The sequence below is a fragment of the Hibiscus syriacus genome, unplaced genomic scaffold, assembly GCF_006381635.1.
Source record: "Hibiscus syriacus cultivar Baekdansim isolate YM2019G1 unplaced genomic scaffold, ASM638163v2 tig00112383_pilon, whole genome shotgun sequence".
Lineage (NCBI taxonomy): Eukaryota > Viridiplantae > Streptophyta > Magnoliopsida > Malvales > Malvaceae > Hibiscus > Hibiscus syriacus.
In genome coordinates, this window is record NW_024063319.1 from 3,757,915 (window position 1) to 3,774,943 (window position 17,029).

The 17,029-nt window shown below is 38.6% G+C and overlaps 1 protein-coding gene and 1 pseudogene across 1 annotated transcript; one reads left to right on the forward strand and one right to left on the reverse strand.

Annotated features, from left to right (window-relative positions):
• The first annotated feature begins 27 nt into the window (after positions 1-27).
• On the forward strand, positions 28-2,647 carry LOC120178981 (annotated as a pseudogene).
• A 10,951-nt stretch (positions 2,648-13,598) lies between these two features.
• Positions 13,599-16,567, reverse strand: LOC120178982. The gene is made up of 4 exons (XM_039184723.1): positions 16,334-16,567; positions 16,003-16,083; positions 14,154-15,557; positions 13,599-14,033 (listed from the first exon to the last, which is right to left on the reverse strand). The coding sequence occupies exons 1-4, from the start codon at positions 16,565-16,567 to the stop codon at positions 13,599-13,601; spliced, it is 2,154 nt and encodes a 717-aa protein (XP_039040654.1).
• Between the last annotated feature and the right edge of the window lie 462 nt (positions 16,568-17,029).

Below are 17,029 nucleotides of genomic sequence, written 5' to 3' on the forward strand. Positions count from 1 at the left end.
GTTCTTTTTGAGGTTGGACTCAATAGATTTGCATTACTCTCCAAAGATCGAAGCTTTTACTTCCTCAAATGGTTGCTTTCCTGCTGCTTTTGCTCTTGCTTGTATCTGCCGTTTCTGGTGATGAAGGTGAGTTTCGTTGAAGCCACTTACTCAACTTTGACTTTAGCTTCATTGCTTTTGTGGGTGATTTTGATTATCTCTGTTAATAAACCATTTTTGTCTTTTTTGTTTATATCCAATTCATTGCTGTTTCAGTGATGGGTTTTGTCTATTTGTCTGTACTCTTCGTTTAGTACTTTCTTACTTCATAGGCATCGATATGTTTTTATGTAAACTTGTCTCTGCAATTTCTGGTTACTAACCATTTGATTGAATGGTCAAGAGAAGCTTCGATTTAAAAAAAAACTGAAATCACAATGTTACTTTACAGAGAAAGAGAACAGTCTTTCTCATTGTTGGAAACTCTTCTGAACTTTCCATCTTTGATGGGAGTCTCTAAATGCGTTCCAGCTCATGTGGCGTTGCATTACCCGTCTGAAACTGCATTTTTTTTCCAGAGAATATGCTGTAGGACCAAAATGACTATTATGGAAGGGCTATAAATGTTGAATGTATTGGCATCGTGGGGAGTGTACTGTTTACATTGGAGGGTAGTCTTGTCATCTTAAGTGTTGAAAGATGACATTCTTGAGCAATTGGTCCATTATATTTTTATGTATGTAGAAGCTGATCACCTCTCTGAAATGTTTCTTATGATGATTGAATTGAATATATTCCTCCCAAAAGAAGAAAACTTTAATATATTATCTTGGATATAGATCCAACCGTCAGCTGAGTTATGAATTCATGTGCTTTACTATCTGATAATTAACATCCATTGTTGAAGATAATCATGTAAATGGTTATATCATTGAAGGGTTGAACTGCAGTTTTCTGTGGTTAATTGAGTTCGTGATTTTCATACTGTGACTTGGTTGTTTGATTCATATTTGTATGTGGGATCTCTCTTTGCAGATTCCTTTATTGGTGTGAACATCGGCACGGACATTTCGGACATGCCCAGCCCTACTGAAGTGGTTGCCATTCTCAAGGCTCAGGGTATAAGACATGTCAGGCTTTATCATGCTGACCGAGCCATTCTCCTCGCGCTTGCCAACACAGGCATCCGGGTGACTGTCCCTGTCCCCAATGACCAACTCCTCGGTATCGGTCAGTCAAATGCCACTGCAGCTATTTGGGTGGCTCGTAATATTGTTTCCCTTGCCCCTGCCACCAACATCACAGCAATAGCTGTTGGATCGGAAGTTCTAAATGCACTCCCCAATGCTGGTCCCATCCTAGTTTCTGCCTTGAAGTTCATCCATTCTGCTCTTGTTTCTTCTAATCTCGACAGTCAAATCAAACTCTACTCCGCATTTTTTGTCGATTATTCTGGACTCTTTTCCACTTTCTCAAGCCTTTTTTAACCGATCATGGGATCTGGTCATGGTTCCCTACTAAAATTTTTGCAGTCTACAGGATCGTACCTCATGCTCAATGTGTATCCGTATTATGATTACATGCAATCAAATGGCAAGATCCCATTGGACTATGCCCTTTTCCGTCCTCTTCCTCCTAACAAAGAAGCTGTTGATGCTAACACTCTCCTGCATTATACTAATGTTTTTGATGCTGTTGTCGATGCAGCTTATTTTGCAATGTCTTATTTAAACTTCACCGATATTCCGCTTGTAGTAATGGAGTCCGGTTGGCCCTCTAAGGGTGATTCATCTGAGCCCGATGCTATAGTTGACAATGCCAATACATACAACAGTAACTTGATCAAGCTTGTTCTTAACAAGACCGGGACTCCTAAACACCCTAGGATTGCAGTTAGTACATACATCGATGAGCTTTACAATGAAGATTTGAGAACTGGATCAGACCCGGAAAAGAACTGGGGGCTATTCGATGCCAATGGAATACCAGTTTATACCATGCACTTAACGGGTGCAGGTACTGTTTTCGCTAATGACACTACAAACATTTTGTGTTGCGAAGAGGGGTGCTAATCCAAAGATGTTACAAGCAGCTCTTGATTGGGCTTGTGGACCAGGGGAAGTTGACTGTTCACCATTGTTGCGGGGGCATCCGTGTTATGATACTGATAACGTGGTTTCCCACTCAGCTTATGCTTTCAATACATATTGCCAGAGGATGGCCAAGTATCCTGGGACATGTGATTTGAAGGGGGTGGCTAGCATCGCTACAACTGATCCAAGTATGTGTCTGAGATATTGGTTCTTATAAAATAAGACCACAGATATCATAATATTCATTTTGTTACGAGAATTGACGAGCTGACGGTTAACATTGTCCATTAGTGCAGGTCATGGTTCGTGTAGATTTCCTGGAAGGTATGCACTAATGCTTCTAAATGTTATTAATTTTCTTCAAGCTAGGTTATGATGGCCGTGAAGCAATCTGATTATATGACTTCAATTTTCACTGTAGTTTCAGGAAAAAGGGTACTTTATTTAATGGTACATCACTGGCTCCGTCGTTGAACAATACGAGTTCCGCATGCCCACAACAATACCATGGGAGTGGTTATTTCACCACCTCTGTGATAATAGGTGTTTTGCTCATGAGCATTGTTTTCTCGTAGAACTTATATCTGTTTTGACAACATCAAAATATATTGAAAAAACCGGTTCTCTGTCTCCGTTGGAACACTCGCAGCGTATCCAATTTTGTTTGTCTTAGGTGTTTGGGTTGCACGACGGAAAATTTGACAGAAACATTTGGCCAGAAAGGTAATTTTAGAGATGAGTTATTCTAGATTGTTGAGGTGTTGGTCTCTTATAACAGTGAGCAGTGGGTTGTATTCTTTGGATTTGTTCGAGGTTCATATTATGTCTTTCATCATATTTGTTAGGTCAGCCTAAGGCTTCTTATTTTTATAAATTTTAGTTCATGTTCAACACATTTTTAAAGGATCTTAATCTAAACAAAGACGATATTTTATCCCTTCTCTTGTTCAACGGCTCACCCTCCTTCCATGGCCGGTGGGATCGAAGTCATCTGCACTTCTCGTCTCCAGTCAGAGAAGCAGTCGCGGAGGCCTGATCATCAAGGGACTCTAGTTTTAGTCTTAACAAGAGTGTCGGTCGTTTGAGAAATGGTGGAAGGACGAGTAGGCCAATGTCTAGGAAGGGAAGTGGGAATTGGAAGGCATGGATTCTTAAGTCCCTTAGTATTAAGATCTCTTCCCATTAAAATTCTATTTTATGAACTTTTACTTATTATTGATGACCATGGTAGCATGTTTTGGTTATGTTTTTATTGTATTTATGAATTATGACCTGGCCTGTAAAGAATACTTATAATCAAATGGACTCTAAATATTTATAATCATGTGATCAATCAAAATCATGGTTTTCAGAACTGGACCGATCAGCGAACTGGACTGGTTAGCGAACCGATCGTGCTACGGTTCATTGGTTCAACTGGTCGAATCGGTCAGATCGATCGGACAGATTGATCGGAAAAATCGGACGATGTCATAATTAATTAATTATTTAAAAAATTAAATAAAAATACCAAAAACATTTAATAAAAAATAGTTTTTTATATCACAAGTCATATTCAAAACAAGTCATAATATATATAAGTTAAAAACCATAAAATCAAGTGAAACAAAATGATTTAAATCAATTACAACATAATATTTAAGGTAAAACATATTAAATAATAAATATAATTATATAACTATAATCAAAAAATAAATTTGGGATTAAAAAAATCATAACAAACGATGTCGTTTGGTTTAATTTTAAAAAATCTCACATGGCTAAGAAACATAGAAGAGCATTACAAATGTCTAAAGAGTAAAAATATGAAAACAAAATAATCTCACATGACTAAGAAACATAGAAGAGCTTCCCAACTGACTTCTATAAATAATAGAGGTAATTTGACATTCAAAATCATGGAGCCTTTTGGTGAGCACAAAGCGAATTATTCTTTCGCTTCAATTGTGCTCGAATTTCAGGCTTCAATCGAGCTTTTAATTTTTTTTTTTGAGTTTGAGCCTTTTTGAGTTCAAGTTTCAATATTATATTTCGAGTTCGAGTTGAACTTGATAATTTTTAGCTCGTGAGTTTTTTAGTCGAGTTGAGCTTACTTTAAAGTTTTCGAGTTTGAGTCGAGCTCAGCAATACTCGAGTTTGACTCGGCTCGTTTAACAAACGCAATCGTTTGATTTAATTTTTTTTAGAGCCAGTTCTATCGGTTTTCAATCGGTTCACAGTTCGGTCCGGTTTGAACGGTTTACAGTCGATTCAACGGTTCCTTCCGGTTCACTAGTAGCGGTTTAACCGGTGTAGAATGAACCGGACCAGGCAGCAATTTCCGATTGAACCAGTTGAACCGGCCGATCCGGTCCGATTTTCAAAACACTGATCAATATCTTAAGCATAAGTATCGAAGTAAAACTTGACTCAACTCAACTCGAAAATAATTAAATTTTTTGACTCGATTATAAAAACAAAATTGATTCAACTTATAATTTCATAAACTTGATTTGACTTGAAAAAAGATAAATAAAGTTTCAGCATATCGCGGCGTTTAACGATGAGTGAGGGATTTGTTATAAATCAATAATATTAATGACCAAATCTTTATTTTTGAAACATCAATGAAAAAAAGAGAAACTTACTCAAACAATAATGTTCATTTATATAATTTATCCCATAATATAGATGATATAATCAGTATGTTGAGATATAATATCGTATAATTGTATATTCTAAGTGTTTCTACAGTGTCACCTTTGTTATAAAATTATTAATAAAAAAAATTGGTGAAATAAATATGACAGTTGGACTTTAATCTAATACAAAAATGTGTCTTTGCTCATCCTCTTGTACCTTGTTTATTAAACAAATCGCAAGTCCCTAGGTGTTGATTTTTCGTTTTTAATCGAATTAACTGATCGAATTGATTTAGTTTGGTCGGCTATCGAATTAATTCGGTCGGCTATCGAATTAGTTCGGTCGAGGAATGATTAATATTTTTTTCATATTCGGATAAAGGTTAATTCGGTTCGAAATCGATTAATTAACCGAATTAATTGAAATTATTAAATATGAAATATTATATATATATATATATATATATATATATATAAATACATATTTTAAGCTCAAACTCATTAAGAATTAAGACTCAATTACTAAACTCATTAAATTATCAATACCTAATTAAAATTTGAAAAAATAACTTGAGTGACCAAAAATGCCTTATAATATACGATTTAACCAATTTTTTTTTTATTTGCAAAAATAACCAACGAATTCGCAACTCAATTTCGAATTTGCAACACGAAAGTCAATTTTGCAACACAATTTCCGAATTTGCAACACATAATTTGGAATTCGCAACACAGAAGTCTAATTCGCAACTCGAATTTGACAATTTCGCAACACGAATTTCTTTTTCGCAACTCGATTTTTAAATTCGCAACACTACTTTCTTTTTCGCAAAAAGATTTTCTAATTCGCAATGCTAGTTTCAATTTCGCAAAACGAATTTCGTTTTCGCAACTCAACTTTTAATTTCGTAACTCAACTTTTAATTTCGCAACACAAATGTTTTGGGTATATAAACTACACAGCATCAACAACTCATAACCTAAACCTCTAAATCGCAACTCAGTCCATCTCCATCTCTCACTCTCTCCGGTGACATCAGTCCCCATCTCCGACGACATCCGTCCCCATCTCCGACGACATCCGTCCCCATCTCTAATCTTTTCAACATAATTTTATTTCTATATAATTTTCAATGATTTCTCTCCCAAATTATCAAGTATCAACTTAATAAAGGTATATTTTTCTCTAAGTTAGTGATTGTCGAAACGATTTTTGTACCGGACGGGGCGAGGGCGAGATTTTGGAAACCGCATCATTTTTAATTACTATCTTTTCAATTGAATTTTTAATTAAAAACAGTGCGATTTTAGAAAACCTCTCGTTTTGAAAAATTGGAAATTCCTTTACGATAAAAATATAAGGTTCGAGGAGTCGCCACCAATCTTTGATTAGGGTGTGATTGGGCACCAAAAACATTGTCATTTTAAATAAAAATTAATTTTAATTAAAACGACAAATTTACGGTCTACGTTACCAAAATCCAAGTTCGTGAGTCGGTTACGCGTGGGGAAGGATTAGCACCCCCACAACGCCCTAAATCGGTACCTAGTTGATTAATTAATTTCTTTGCAACGAATTTCGCAAGTTCAAATTTAATTTGATTAATGATCCCTTTAAACAACAAACATGCAAATTTGCAACATTCAAAGCAACAAAATAGATTTAATTTAAAATTACCAAGTCATTAGAAAGATAAAGAATATTCGATTATTTAAAAATATCGAGACCAAATCTTTAGTTCAGTTCTAACGATCTTTTCTCAAATAATTTAAATAGCCGAATATTTCTTTTTCTTTCATTCCCAAATTTTAAAGTGAAGAAATCGAATTTTTGATGTCACTGATGGGATACACTTGTAATTTAAAATCGTCAAGAACAACTTTCCTGTAAGTTAAGAAAAGCCATTCTGACGGTTTTAAATTAAAAGGGTATTACCCTTAATCCGATTATGTAATTAGGTCAAGTTGCATATGAGGACAACATGCATAAATTATACAAAGTGATGTTAATGCAAAAAATAATTGAATATGCGATTAAAGTGAATGAATTCAAACATGCTCATAAAAATAAATTACACCTACGTGCGTATGAACAACATGCTTGAAATAATATATACATGCATATATTTAAAATAAATCTAAATTAACCTAACAATCATGCATAAAATATTAAAAGGACTAAAACATAAAAAAATAAATAACAACAACCTTTTTCATAACATTTTCATTTCTGGGTACTGCAAACATAATATAACCAAAATATTGCATAGGATCAAATTGAAAGCTTCTCAAATTACATATCCAATGCAAAAAATGGAAAGAAAATGGCCATAACATGATACGGGACCAAAATAAAACACTCTGGAAACCAGGAGGTAAGATTAAAATTCCCACAAAGCTCGGCTTAAGGATCAAAACGAAATGAAACAAAAATGGGATGGCCACGCTCACAATTAACCCCTCCCTAGCAAAACGCGGGCGTTTTTGGATCTGCACAAAACTACGCCGTTTCACGGCCACCTAAACGACATCGTTTTGGCGTACGGGATATCATGGTAACACTCCTAACCCTAGCTCCAATTTCTTCTCAACCTAAACTAGCAAACCCCTCGCCGTTTCACTCTCCCTCTCTACCCATCTCCTTTTTCTTCTTCGACCGAGACTTCGCCCTCACCACAGACAAGCCCCGATAAAGGACTTTAATCTCTCATACCTTGGATCTAACCAAAACAGAAACCCCTACCAAATACCCCTAAACCCGAGACCTAACTTAAACTACCCTCACAAAATCCATTCCCAAAATCTGAAACCTAAACCGGGCTCGTCCTCGAAATCCCACGAACCCACGGCCTTAATCAGACATGCATGACTCGAGAGCAACAGGTGACTATGGGTTTTACCTTCTCACCGTAGGGTATGGGTTCCTAGCAAAGGCGATGAAAGCTTTTGGATCCGGGAAGGTGAGTCTTTCCTTTGGTTGTTGTTTTTCTGCCTTTTGGGTATCGTCGTGTTTTTCGTATATCTCTCATTTTTTGGTTGCTGATGGACGGTTTTTTTGCTTGGTGTTGACTGATTTTTTGTTGTTGTTGGTTCCTAAATGGCTCTCCCTTTGTTCGTCCTCTGATTCCTGAACCGAGAGCCCTCTGAGCTTTTTTCCTCCCCCCTTTTTTTCTGGTTCCTCTTATCTGGTGATATATGGTTGCAGTTTTGCCCTCTGTCTCGTGTTTTATTTCTTGTCATGTGTGTATGCAGGTCACGGGAATGAGCAAGTCACAGGCGGCAGTAGTGGGGAGCCGAGCCTTGGTGTTGCTCGGTTGTGGTGCTGGCAGCAGCTTCACATGGGAGCTGTTGGGTTGTGGTGCTCGATCAGAGTGTTGTCTCAGTGCTCGGGAGTGGCGTGCTCATGGAGCGTGTGCTGCCTCGGGTTCCTCTGGTGGATCCTGCAGCTGGCTCGGGAATCTGGTGAAGGCTGTGAGCCGTTGGATCGTGAAGCCAGATCCAACGGGCTTCCTGTTGCGGCGCTGAGACAAGATAGAGGCTAGGGTTTTTCCAACCCTAGCAGTGTGGGCTGCCAGTTCCGGGTTGGGTTCAAGCCTGTTGTAATCTATTTTTTCATTTGGGTCTGTAATCATAAAAACGTTTATTTAGTGCAATTTTATTAAACATATCATAGATATATATATATATATGTATATTTGTTAAACACCCTACATAATTAAACATACATGGTAATAAACTAAAAACAACCTAAATGGATAAACACATGCAAAACATGGTAATGATACTAATTAGTAGTATATAAATAAACTGGAGTAAAAACTCGAACGAGAACCCTGGACAAAACGAGTGTCTACAGCTGCCCCTCTTTGCGCATTCTTGTGTTAACAAGAATAGTGTAAAGATAAAAAAGATAGCACGTTTTTGTCCAATTTCATCCTCGATTGGGAACTTGGTAAGGGATCTGCTCCAATCTTTCTTCACGGTAAGTGAGATTTGAAAAATCTTCGGCCAACGGGTTCACTTTCTCTTTCTTTAGGGAGTAGAACTCGAACATTCTTCTTCCTACGGGCTCGCTCTCTATTTTCTTCAAGGAGTAGAACTCGAACAATCATCTTCCTACGAGTCCGCTCTCTTTTTCTTCAAGGAGTAGAACTCGAACAATAATCTTCCTACGGGTCCACTCTCTATTTATTCAGGGAGTAGAACTCAAACAATAATCTTCCTACGGGTCCGCTCTCTTTTTCTTCAGGGAGTAAGAACTCGAACAATAATCTTCCTACGGGTCCGCTCTCTATTTCTTCAGGGAGTAGAACTCGAACAATAATCTTCCTACAGGTCCGCTCTCTTTTTCTTCAGGGAGTAAGAACTCGAACAATAATCTTCCTACGGGTCCGCTCTCTATTTCTTCAGGGAGTAGAACTCGAACAATAATCTTCCTACGGGTCCGCTCTCTTTTTCTTCAGGGAGTAAGAACTCGAACAATAATCTTCCTACGGGTCCGCTCTCTTTTTCTTCAGGGAGTAGAACTCGAACAATAATCTTCCTACGGGTCCGCTCTCTATTTCTTCAGGGAGTAGAACTCGAACAATCTTCTGTTGCTTCACTACCTCCTTGTGAAGGCTTATAGATGATTTACTTCACTACTCTTTCATAAAGGCTTGAGTTTGATTCGCTTCGAAGGTTGAACCTGAAGATCAAACACTATCAATCATTAATGTATGCTCGAAAATATCCAACTCAAAAATTCTGAGTTCGAGAAATTTTCTGAAAATTCATCTTCATCGTGAAAACTTGTCTGGAAGCCCTTAGATATGTGAATCTACTTTGGCTCAATTATTGTCATCATTCTTTTTAGGATTTTAAAACTAGTCATCCTCATCTTGATGCTTCAATATATTCAATCCTCCACTATCATGGGGAAACCTGTAGACATTTAAGTCATCATGCAATGTCATGATCCTATTCATGCCTAAAATGTATGCAATTATTCAATTCAACACATTTTCTTCTTCGAAGGAACATCGTCTCCTTTGATTTTGATGGACCTCGATTTTATCTTGGGCACCGCACATTTGACCAGTTCACCCCAGTTAACAATCTCAAAATCGTATCTCTCGGCTTGACATAACTTTGACTTCTCTCATTCTTGAAGCCTGCCATTACCCATGACCAACTTCTTGATGAATGACATTCTCTTTGGGCCACCTATTAATGGCTGGAATTTTCTATGAATCCCAAGGTTTCTGCTTCCCATAACCATACAAACATACATGCTAAAACCAATGTTAGTTTCAGAATACCTGTCTTTTCAACATCTTTTGCATAACAATACTAAATGATCTCATGTACCACAAGCTAAGCTATATGTTTTAACTTTTTCAAAATCACATGCTTGTAAAGGGGAATTGAAAAGGAAAAATATTACTTTATTTATAAATGCAAATAATTTTTAGCAACTATATGGCAAACTTTTAACTGGAAAAAGAACAGAAGGATAGGCGTATTCAAATATCAATAACACAAATGCCTTTGAACTGGCACGCCGTTAGAATAACCCGAGCGTAGCTTCTATCAAAAGGAACTTCAAAATTGTGATGACACCTAAGAGTGCAAAGATACTTCTGAACCCCAAAATCTCCCATTATTGGATGCCGTAAACCAGTATTGAATCTCATGTGCATTCAATTTCTCTTCTGGTTGCTTTCATAGAGACTCATTAATCTTTAGTCTCAATCCTGATCACCAACCGTCGTTGTTACTACTCACGTCATAAGCTCTTTCTTCTTCCAAAAATAATTCAGAACCTCCACCGTGCACGAATTCTGAATTTAAAACTCAAGCCGCCCTCTACGGGTTTTCAACTTGACCTCCTTTGGTTTCAAGATGTCTTTTTCAAGTTTGCATCTTGAACCCCCCTTTTATTTGTTTTTGTTTTATTTTTTTTCATTTTCTTCATTTTCTTCATTTTCTTCATTTTTTTTCATTTTTTTTCATTTTTCATTTTTTTCTTTTTTTCATCTTCAAGCAAAATCCTTCTTAGCTGCGTTCGGAGTTCACTGAATAAGGTAATTCGAACTCATCCATCTCAATCAAGACTAGGGCTCCCCAAAAAAGGTTTTCTTGACAACATAGGGTATTTTCCACTTGGGCATCCAATTCCCTCGGAAATCTTTTGGAACGAGCAATATCCTCCTGAGCATCAGATCCCTTTCGTGGACTTCTCGAGGGCAAACTTTCTTACCATGTGCTCGTATCATCCGCTTCTGGTACATCTGACCATGGCAAATAGCTTTCAATCTCTTTTCTTCAATCAAATCCAATTGGTCATATCTGGCCTGTACCCACTCTGCCTCATTTAGCTTCACTTCTGACAAAACCCGAAGTGAGGGAGTTTCCACTTCAAATAGGGAGGATAGTTTCCATCCCATAAACTAGAGAAAAAAACGGAGTTGCCCCAGTTGACGTCCGTACAGAAGTCCGATAGGCAAACAGAGCAAATGGCAACTTCTCATGCCAATCTTTATAAGTTTCAGTCATCTTCTCTATAAGCCTCTTAATGTTCATATTAGCCGCCTCCACTGCCCCATTCATCTTTAGGCGATAGATAGTGGAATTATGATGCTTTATCTTGAATTGCTCATAGACATAGTCCATTATCTTGTTGTTTAAGTTCAAGGCATTGTCAGAGTCCATCATCCATACCCCACATAGCCAACGACCACAGAATTGTCATTATATGCAACTGATGAGGAGGGGTGTGCATTATATCTCCATAAATTCATTAGCGTGGGTACCACATACTCCTTCATGAATTTCTTCAAGAATGGTCTTAGCTTCTTTAGAGTCCACACACCTTAATAGGATCTGATCCATGCTTCTTCGGGGTCTCAACATTGAACACATACCCTGCTGTCATTCTTCTAATGGCTCTTTTGTCATTCTCGGTCGCCTGTTTGGGGTAACTTTGATACCTTATATATTGCAAGATATCATAGTATTGAGTCTCCCATCTTCCTTTTCTTCAACGTTAAAGCAGTGGGGCTGGATAATCATAAGCCTTCATCTCAATAGGCATCATATTTGCATGTATGTTCATCTTAAAGGCTGCTGTCAGAGTAGCCAAAGCATCTGTCATTTGATTTTCTTCTCTGGGGAGGTAATTGAAAGTCATTTCTCCAAATTCTTCAATAAGTTCCAAGACTAATTTACGATATTCCACCGGTTTGGGACATTTCGTTTCCCATTCTCCTCTGGGTTGGTAGATTACGAGAGCTGAATCGCCATATACCTTGGGCATTTTTACCTTGAGTTCAGTGGCAGCTCTAAGGCCCATGACACAAGCTTCATACTCACCATATTGTTTGTACAATCAAAATTGAGCCGACTGGTAAAATGATAATGCTCTTCATATAGTGAGACCAAGATTGTCACAATCCCATGCCCCAAGGCGTTTGAAGCCATCAAAGTCCATCTTCTAGTATCTCCCGGTGGATGCAATTGTTTCTTCCACCAAGATAGCCATTAAATCATCAGTCGGGAAATCAAAATTCAACGGTTCATATTCTTCGGAAGCCCTAATTGCAATGAATTCTACTATGGCGCTCCCTCCAACCGCTTTCTGGCTTACATACTGGATATCAAATTCGGACAACAGGATTTTCCAACTGGCTAATCTTTCAGACAATGCAGGTACTCCCATTAGTGACAAGCATCGTTCATATCTTCAGAGTGCACTTTAATTTGATTGTGGCTAGAGAAACCATCCATAAATGAGAACAAAGAATTTCCAGCAGTATCATCCACTAAAGTGTCTATATGTGGCAAAGGAAAATTATCCTTTGGACTTGCTCTGTAGAGATCTCTGTAGTCGACACACATTCAAACTTTCTCATCCCTCTTTGGCACTAGGAAAATATTCGGCACCCACTCAGGATATTTGGCTACTGTGAGAAACCCGACATCAAATTATTTCTTCACTTCTTCTTTTATTTTGAGCAGCATCTCTGGTCTCATTCTTCTCAGCTTCCGTTGTACAGGCTTACAATCAGGCTTCATCGTAGTTTATGGACCACCAATTTTGTGTCCAGACATGACATATCCGTGTACGACTAAGCAAATACATCCTTGAATTCTAGAAGTAATTCTATCAAGCTCTGCCTTCATTCTGCACACAGGGTGGTACCAATCTTTACTTCTTTTATCCTCATCCGTACCCAAATTCCAGATCCCTATAAGCTCTTCGTGAGGCAAAATCTGTTTATCTTCTTGTTCCACCCTCTTATGTAATTCCGAAGGTAGTTCACATCACTCATCGTCATCACAACCTTCGATTTCTCCTTGACATATGGGCATCTCGAAATCAATCTCCGGGTCAGAGTCATTAGCATTTGTATCATTGATATCTGAGTTCCTGAAAGAATAACGGAAGCGAAGATATATATACATATATATATGGAAGAATCTTTTCCCATACAAATAAATAGAAAGAAATAATACATACATTATACAACCAAAAATGAAATGCATGGGAGAGTGTTTGCCATTTTGGACCAATGAAATGCATCCTTTATTGAAAGCAAGTAAAAACACACAGCTTAACCCTTTACATCAGATCCCCTATTGCACCAGGGTACGAACAATAGGGAAAAGTTCTAGTGCGCTACTCTGCAAAAGATTTGTAAACTAAGGGCGATTCATCCATAGTCCAGTTGTTCAACACAAAGCCTGGGGGTGCAGGATATACACCTATAGCTCTCATTCCTTCAAACTCCTCATTGGTTACAACATTAATGCCAAAATCCTCCAAGGCATTCTCAATCATCACTTTATCACTTCTTGAAGTCCTTTGAAACACATGCCCTGCTGATGTGAAAATGTTGCTCAATGGCGGGAAGGTCCTGGGTCCTCAACTTGGGTCTTCACCAGTCAATCTTGCCTCTCCTAATTCCTGATTCCTGTTGATGCCCCTCTGTTTTTCCTTCAAAGTTGGTCGATACCCTAAACCAAACCTGTCTCTTTTAGCAATAGGGTAATTTGGCCCAACTGGTCCTTGCAACTGACGTCCTAGCCCTTGGCTACCTTTGGTCCCTCTTCCAAGGGTCAGTTTGTGCCCCGTTTTGGTGTAGTATGATGATCTAGGCTCTGAGATTTTCTTGCCTTCGGCCACAAACGTGGCATTGTCAAACGATTTGAAAGGACATTCAACAGCTTGTTCTTCCACTTCAACATATGGGGCTGCAGGAACTGAAGCAATAATGTCTTCTTCCGCATGAATGCATACCAGTCTTCCATCAAATACGAACTTTAGCCTCTGGTGTAAAGTTGATGAAACTGCCCCAGCCTGATGAATCCAATGTCTTCCCAATAAGCAGTTGTATGTAGGCTTGATGTCCATCACAAGAAACTCCACTTCAAATGTTGCTGGACCAATAGTCAAAGGAATATCAATCTTGCCTAACACTTCGCTTTCTGTTCCATCAAAAGATCGAACCATGCCTTGACAATTCCTCATCAGGGTACTGTCCACTGGCAGCTTTTTTAGAGTCACCAAGGGGATTACATTTAACGCTGAACCATCGCTTATAAGTACTCTGGATAAAACGTGTCCTTTGCACCTAACTGTAATGTGTAGAGCCTTATGATTGTCAATCATCCCCGAAGGGATCTCATCCTTTGAAAAAGATACAATGTTATCAGCCTGCATTTTGGCAACTAGTCGCTCCAGCTTTTCTGTGGGTAACTCCTTCGAGACAAAGGTCTGGTCCAAAACTTTTATCAAGACGTTGCGATGAGCCTCTGAACTCAAAAGAAGTGATAGGATAGAAATACTGGCAGACAGCTTGTGCAATTGTTCCACAACACCGAACTCACTATGTTTTAAAATTTTTAAGAATTCCATTGTTTCATCCTTCGACCCCAGTTCATTGATAATGAGTTTGTCTTCTTTTATCTGAACATCAACATTCTTTCCTTTTTCAGCAGCAATCTTCTTCTCTGGCTCTTTGAAAAAAAACCTACCACTTCTGGTCAAGTGCCCTACTTCATTTATTTCTTCTTGTTGTTTTGCCCCCTCTCTCATTTGACAATCATACCTCCAGGGCACTTGTTTACTATCTTTGTATGGGAACGGAGTTGAAGGAGCTACCCTTTCATTCACTTGATTCTTGGGAGTAATGACGATGGGACAACCAACACTGTGTATCCCTTTGGATGATCCTTCAGAAGCGCAAATCTCTGCTTTTTCTTTTTTAGTCACTTCTTTGAAGAATTCGATTTCTTTCTTGTCCATCAACCCTTGTACGAATTTTAAGAAATCAGGACACTGTTGTATATTGTGTCCTGCGCAATTATGGTAGTGGCACACCTCTTCACTGCTATACTGGTCACATGATAGACTAGGCTTCAACAATCCCACTTTAACCATTTGGCACCATACCCAAAGCATGGGTGATTCCACCTCACTAACATCCATAACAATTCTCTTTCCTTTCTCTTCAACGACTGTGTTAATCCCGGCTCCAGCATGGTTTGGCAATGGATTTTGGGCTACCTTTTGTTGTTCACTGTCACCAAAATTGATAACATTCCTCCTTCTCAAAGCTTGAACTACCTTTTTGAATGCAGTGCAATTTTCAATGGAATGTCCAGGATTCCCACCATGGTAATCACACTTAACATTAGCATCATACCATTTGGGATAAGGAGGTTGTATAGGTACCACATGATAAGGAGAGACTAGATGTCGATCGTATAAATCGTGAAATAATTCCTTATAGGTTACAGGAATTGGATCAAATTGAGGCCTCCCTCTCCTTGGGTCCCTTGCCCCTTGTCTATTGTCATTTTGAGGTGGTGCCACCGTTCCCTGAGATCGGGACATTGTGATGTTACTGGAATCGTACTAGCTCACCTGGGTGACTTCGTTTTCTTTTTTCTTTATCGGCGGTTTGTTGCTGGACTCTCCTCCCTCGAGCTTCCCGCTTTTAATCGCCATTTCGATCATTTCTCCTGTCGTAACTATATCAGCGAAACTTCGAGAAGGAATACCGATAAGGTGTGAGAGAAAAGGAGCCTTCAAAGTACAAATGAAAAGCATATTTGTTTCCCCCTCTTCCAATGGTGGATGCACTTGCACTGCTACCTCCCTCCATCTCTGAGCATATTGTCTGAAACTTTCACTGTGCTTCTTCTCCATTCCTTGCAACACCAATCTGTTAGGCCTGACATCTTTCACATGTTCATACTGGTCGAGAAAGGATTTAGCAAGGTCTTTCCATGACCTAATATCAGCCTTTTTTAGTTGGTTATACCATCGCAATGTTGAGCCTGTCAAGCTTTCTTGGAAACAATGGATCAACAGCTGATCGTCCCTTATGTACCCAGTCATTTTCCTGCAGAACATTGTAATATGGGCGGAAGGGCATCTAGTACCGTCGAATTTCTCGAAGTTGGGAGTTTTGAATTTTGGAGGCAGGACCAAATCAGGAACTAGACTAAATTCTTTAGCGTCCAGTCGATACATACTGGTGTCTTCCTTCATAACCTGGACTTCACTTGCTAATTGTTCGAATTGTTCCCGAAAGTGTTTGTTTTTATTCTTTTTGGCTACTTCATCAAGGTCCGGGACTTGGTGACAGAGACTTTCTTCGGGTGCGAACTAGGTCCTGGTTGAAGATTCACAACAACGCCGACAGGATCTATGTGCACTTTGGTAGGAACAGACGTTCCTTGGACATTTTGAGACTGTACCGAGGTAAACCCTGGAGGATAAAGTGGTTCTCCAGTCATTTGCTCAGGGGCCTTTCCATGTTCCAGGTTTCTCCCTTCCAACAAACTTGCCAACTTAGACAGCATATCTTCTTGAGCCTTAAGCATGTCCTCTTGCATTTTCCTTAGATCATCTTGCAATTGCAGTTGAATTTTTTCAATTTGAGTAATCCTATCTTCCATGGTTCTCTCCATTGTATTATAATGATGCTTGGACTTCCCCAGTATTTCTCTGTCACAGTTCCTTTACGAGTTACTCTCATGTTTTCATGATTGGTGCATGTAAAAAATGCTTAAATTAAAGCGATGCAAATGCAAATGTGGATGCAAAATGCAAATGCAAAAGGTGTTAATTCAAAAGTGACCACTTATAGAACAACCGTTCACTTAGACAACAAGAATTCAGTAAGTACACCATGTAGTCAAAATACAAATATAATTCTTCATCTCTTTATTTTCTCGAGTCGTACTCTTCCTGGGATCTGGAATTGCACCTCCAAAATTGCCGACGTATTTCATCACCTTTGATGACGTTAGATGTCTTTAAATTGAATCTTGGGATCTCCATCT

What these genes read in the sequence shown, in the direction of transcription:
- LOC120178982 (XM_039184723.1), bottom strand. Translation starts at nt 16,567, where the DNA reads ATGCTTAAGGCTCAAGAAGATATGCTGTCTAAGTTGGCAAGTTTGTTG. An exon ending in ACAGGCTCAACATTGCGATG is followed by an intron (nt 15,558 to 16,002) that starts GTATAACCAACT and finishes TCCCGATCTCAG; the next exon opens with GGAACGGTGGCACCACCTCA. An exon ending in TTGATGGAACAGAAAGCGAA is followed by an intron (nt 14,034 to 14,153) that starts GTGTTAGGCAAG and finishes TGGATTCATCAG; the next exon opens with GCTGGGGCAGTTTCATCAAC.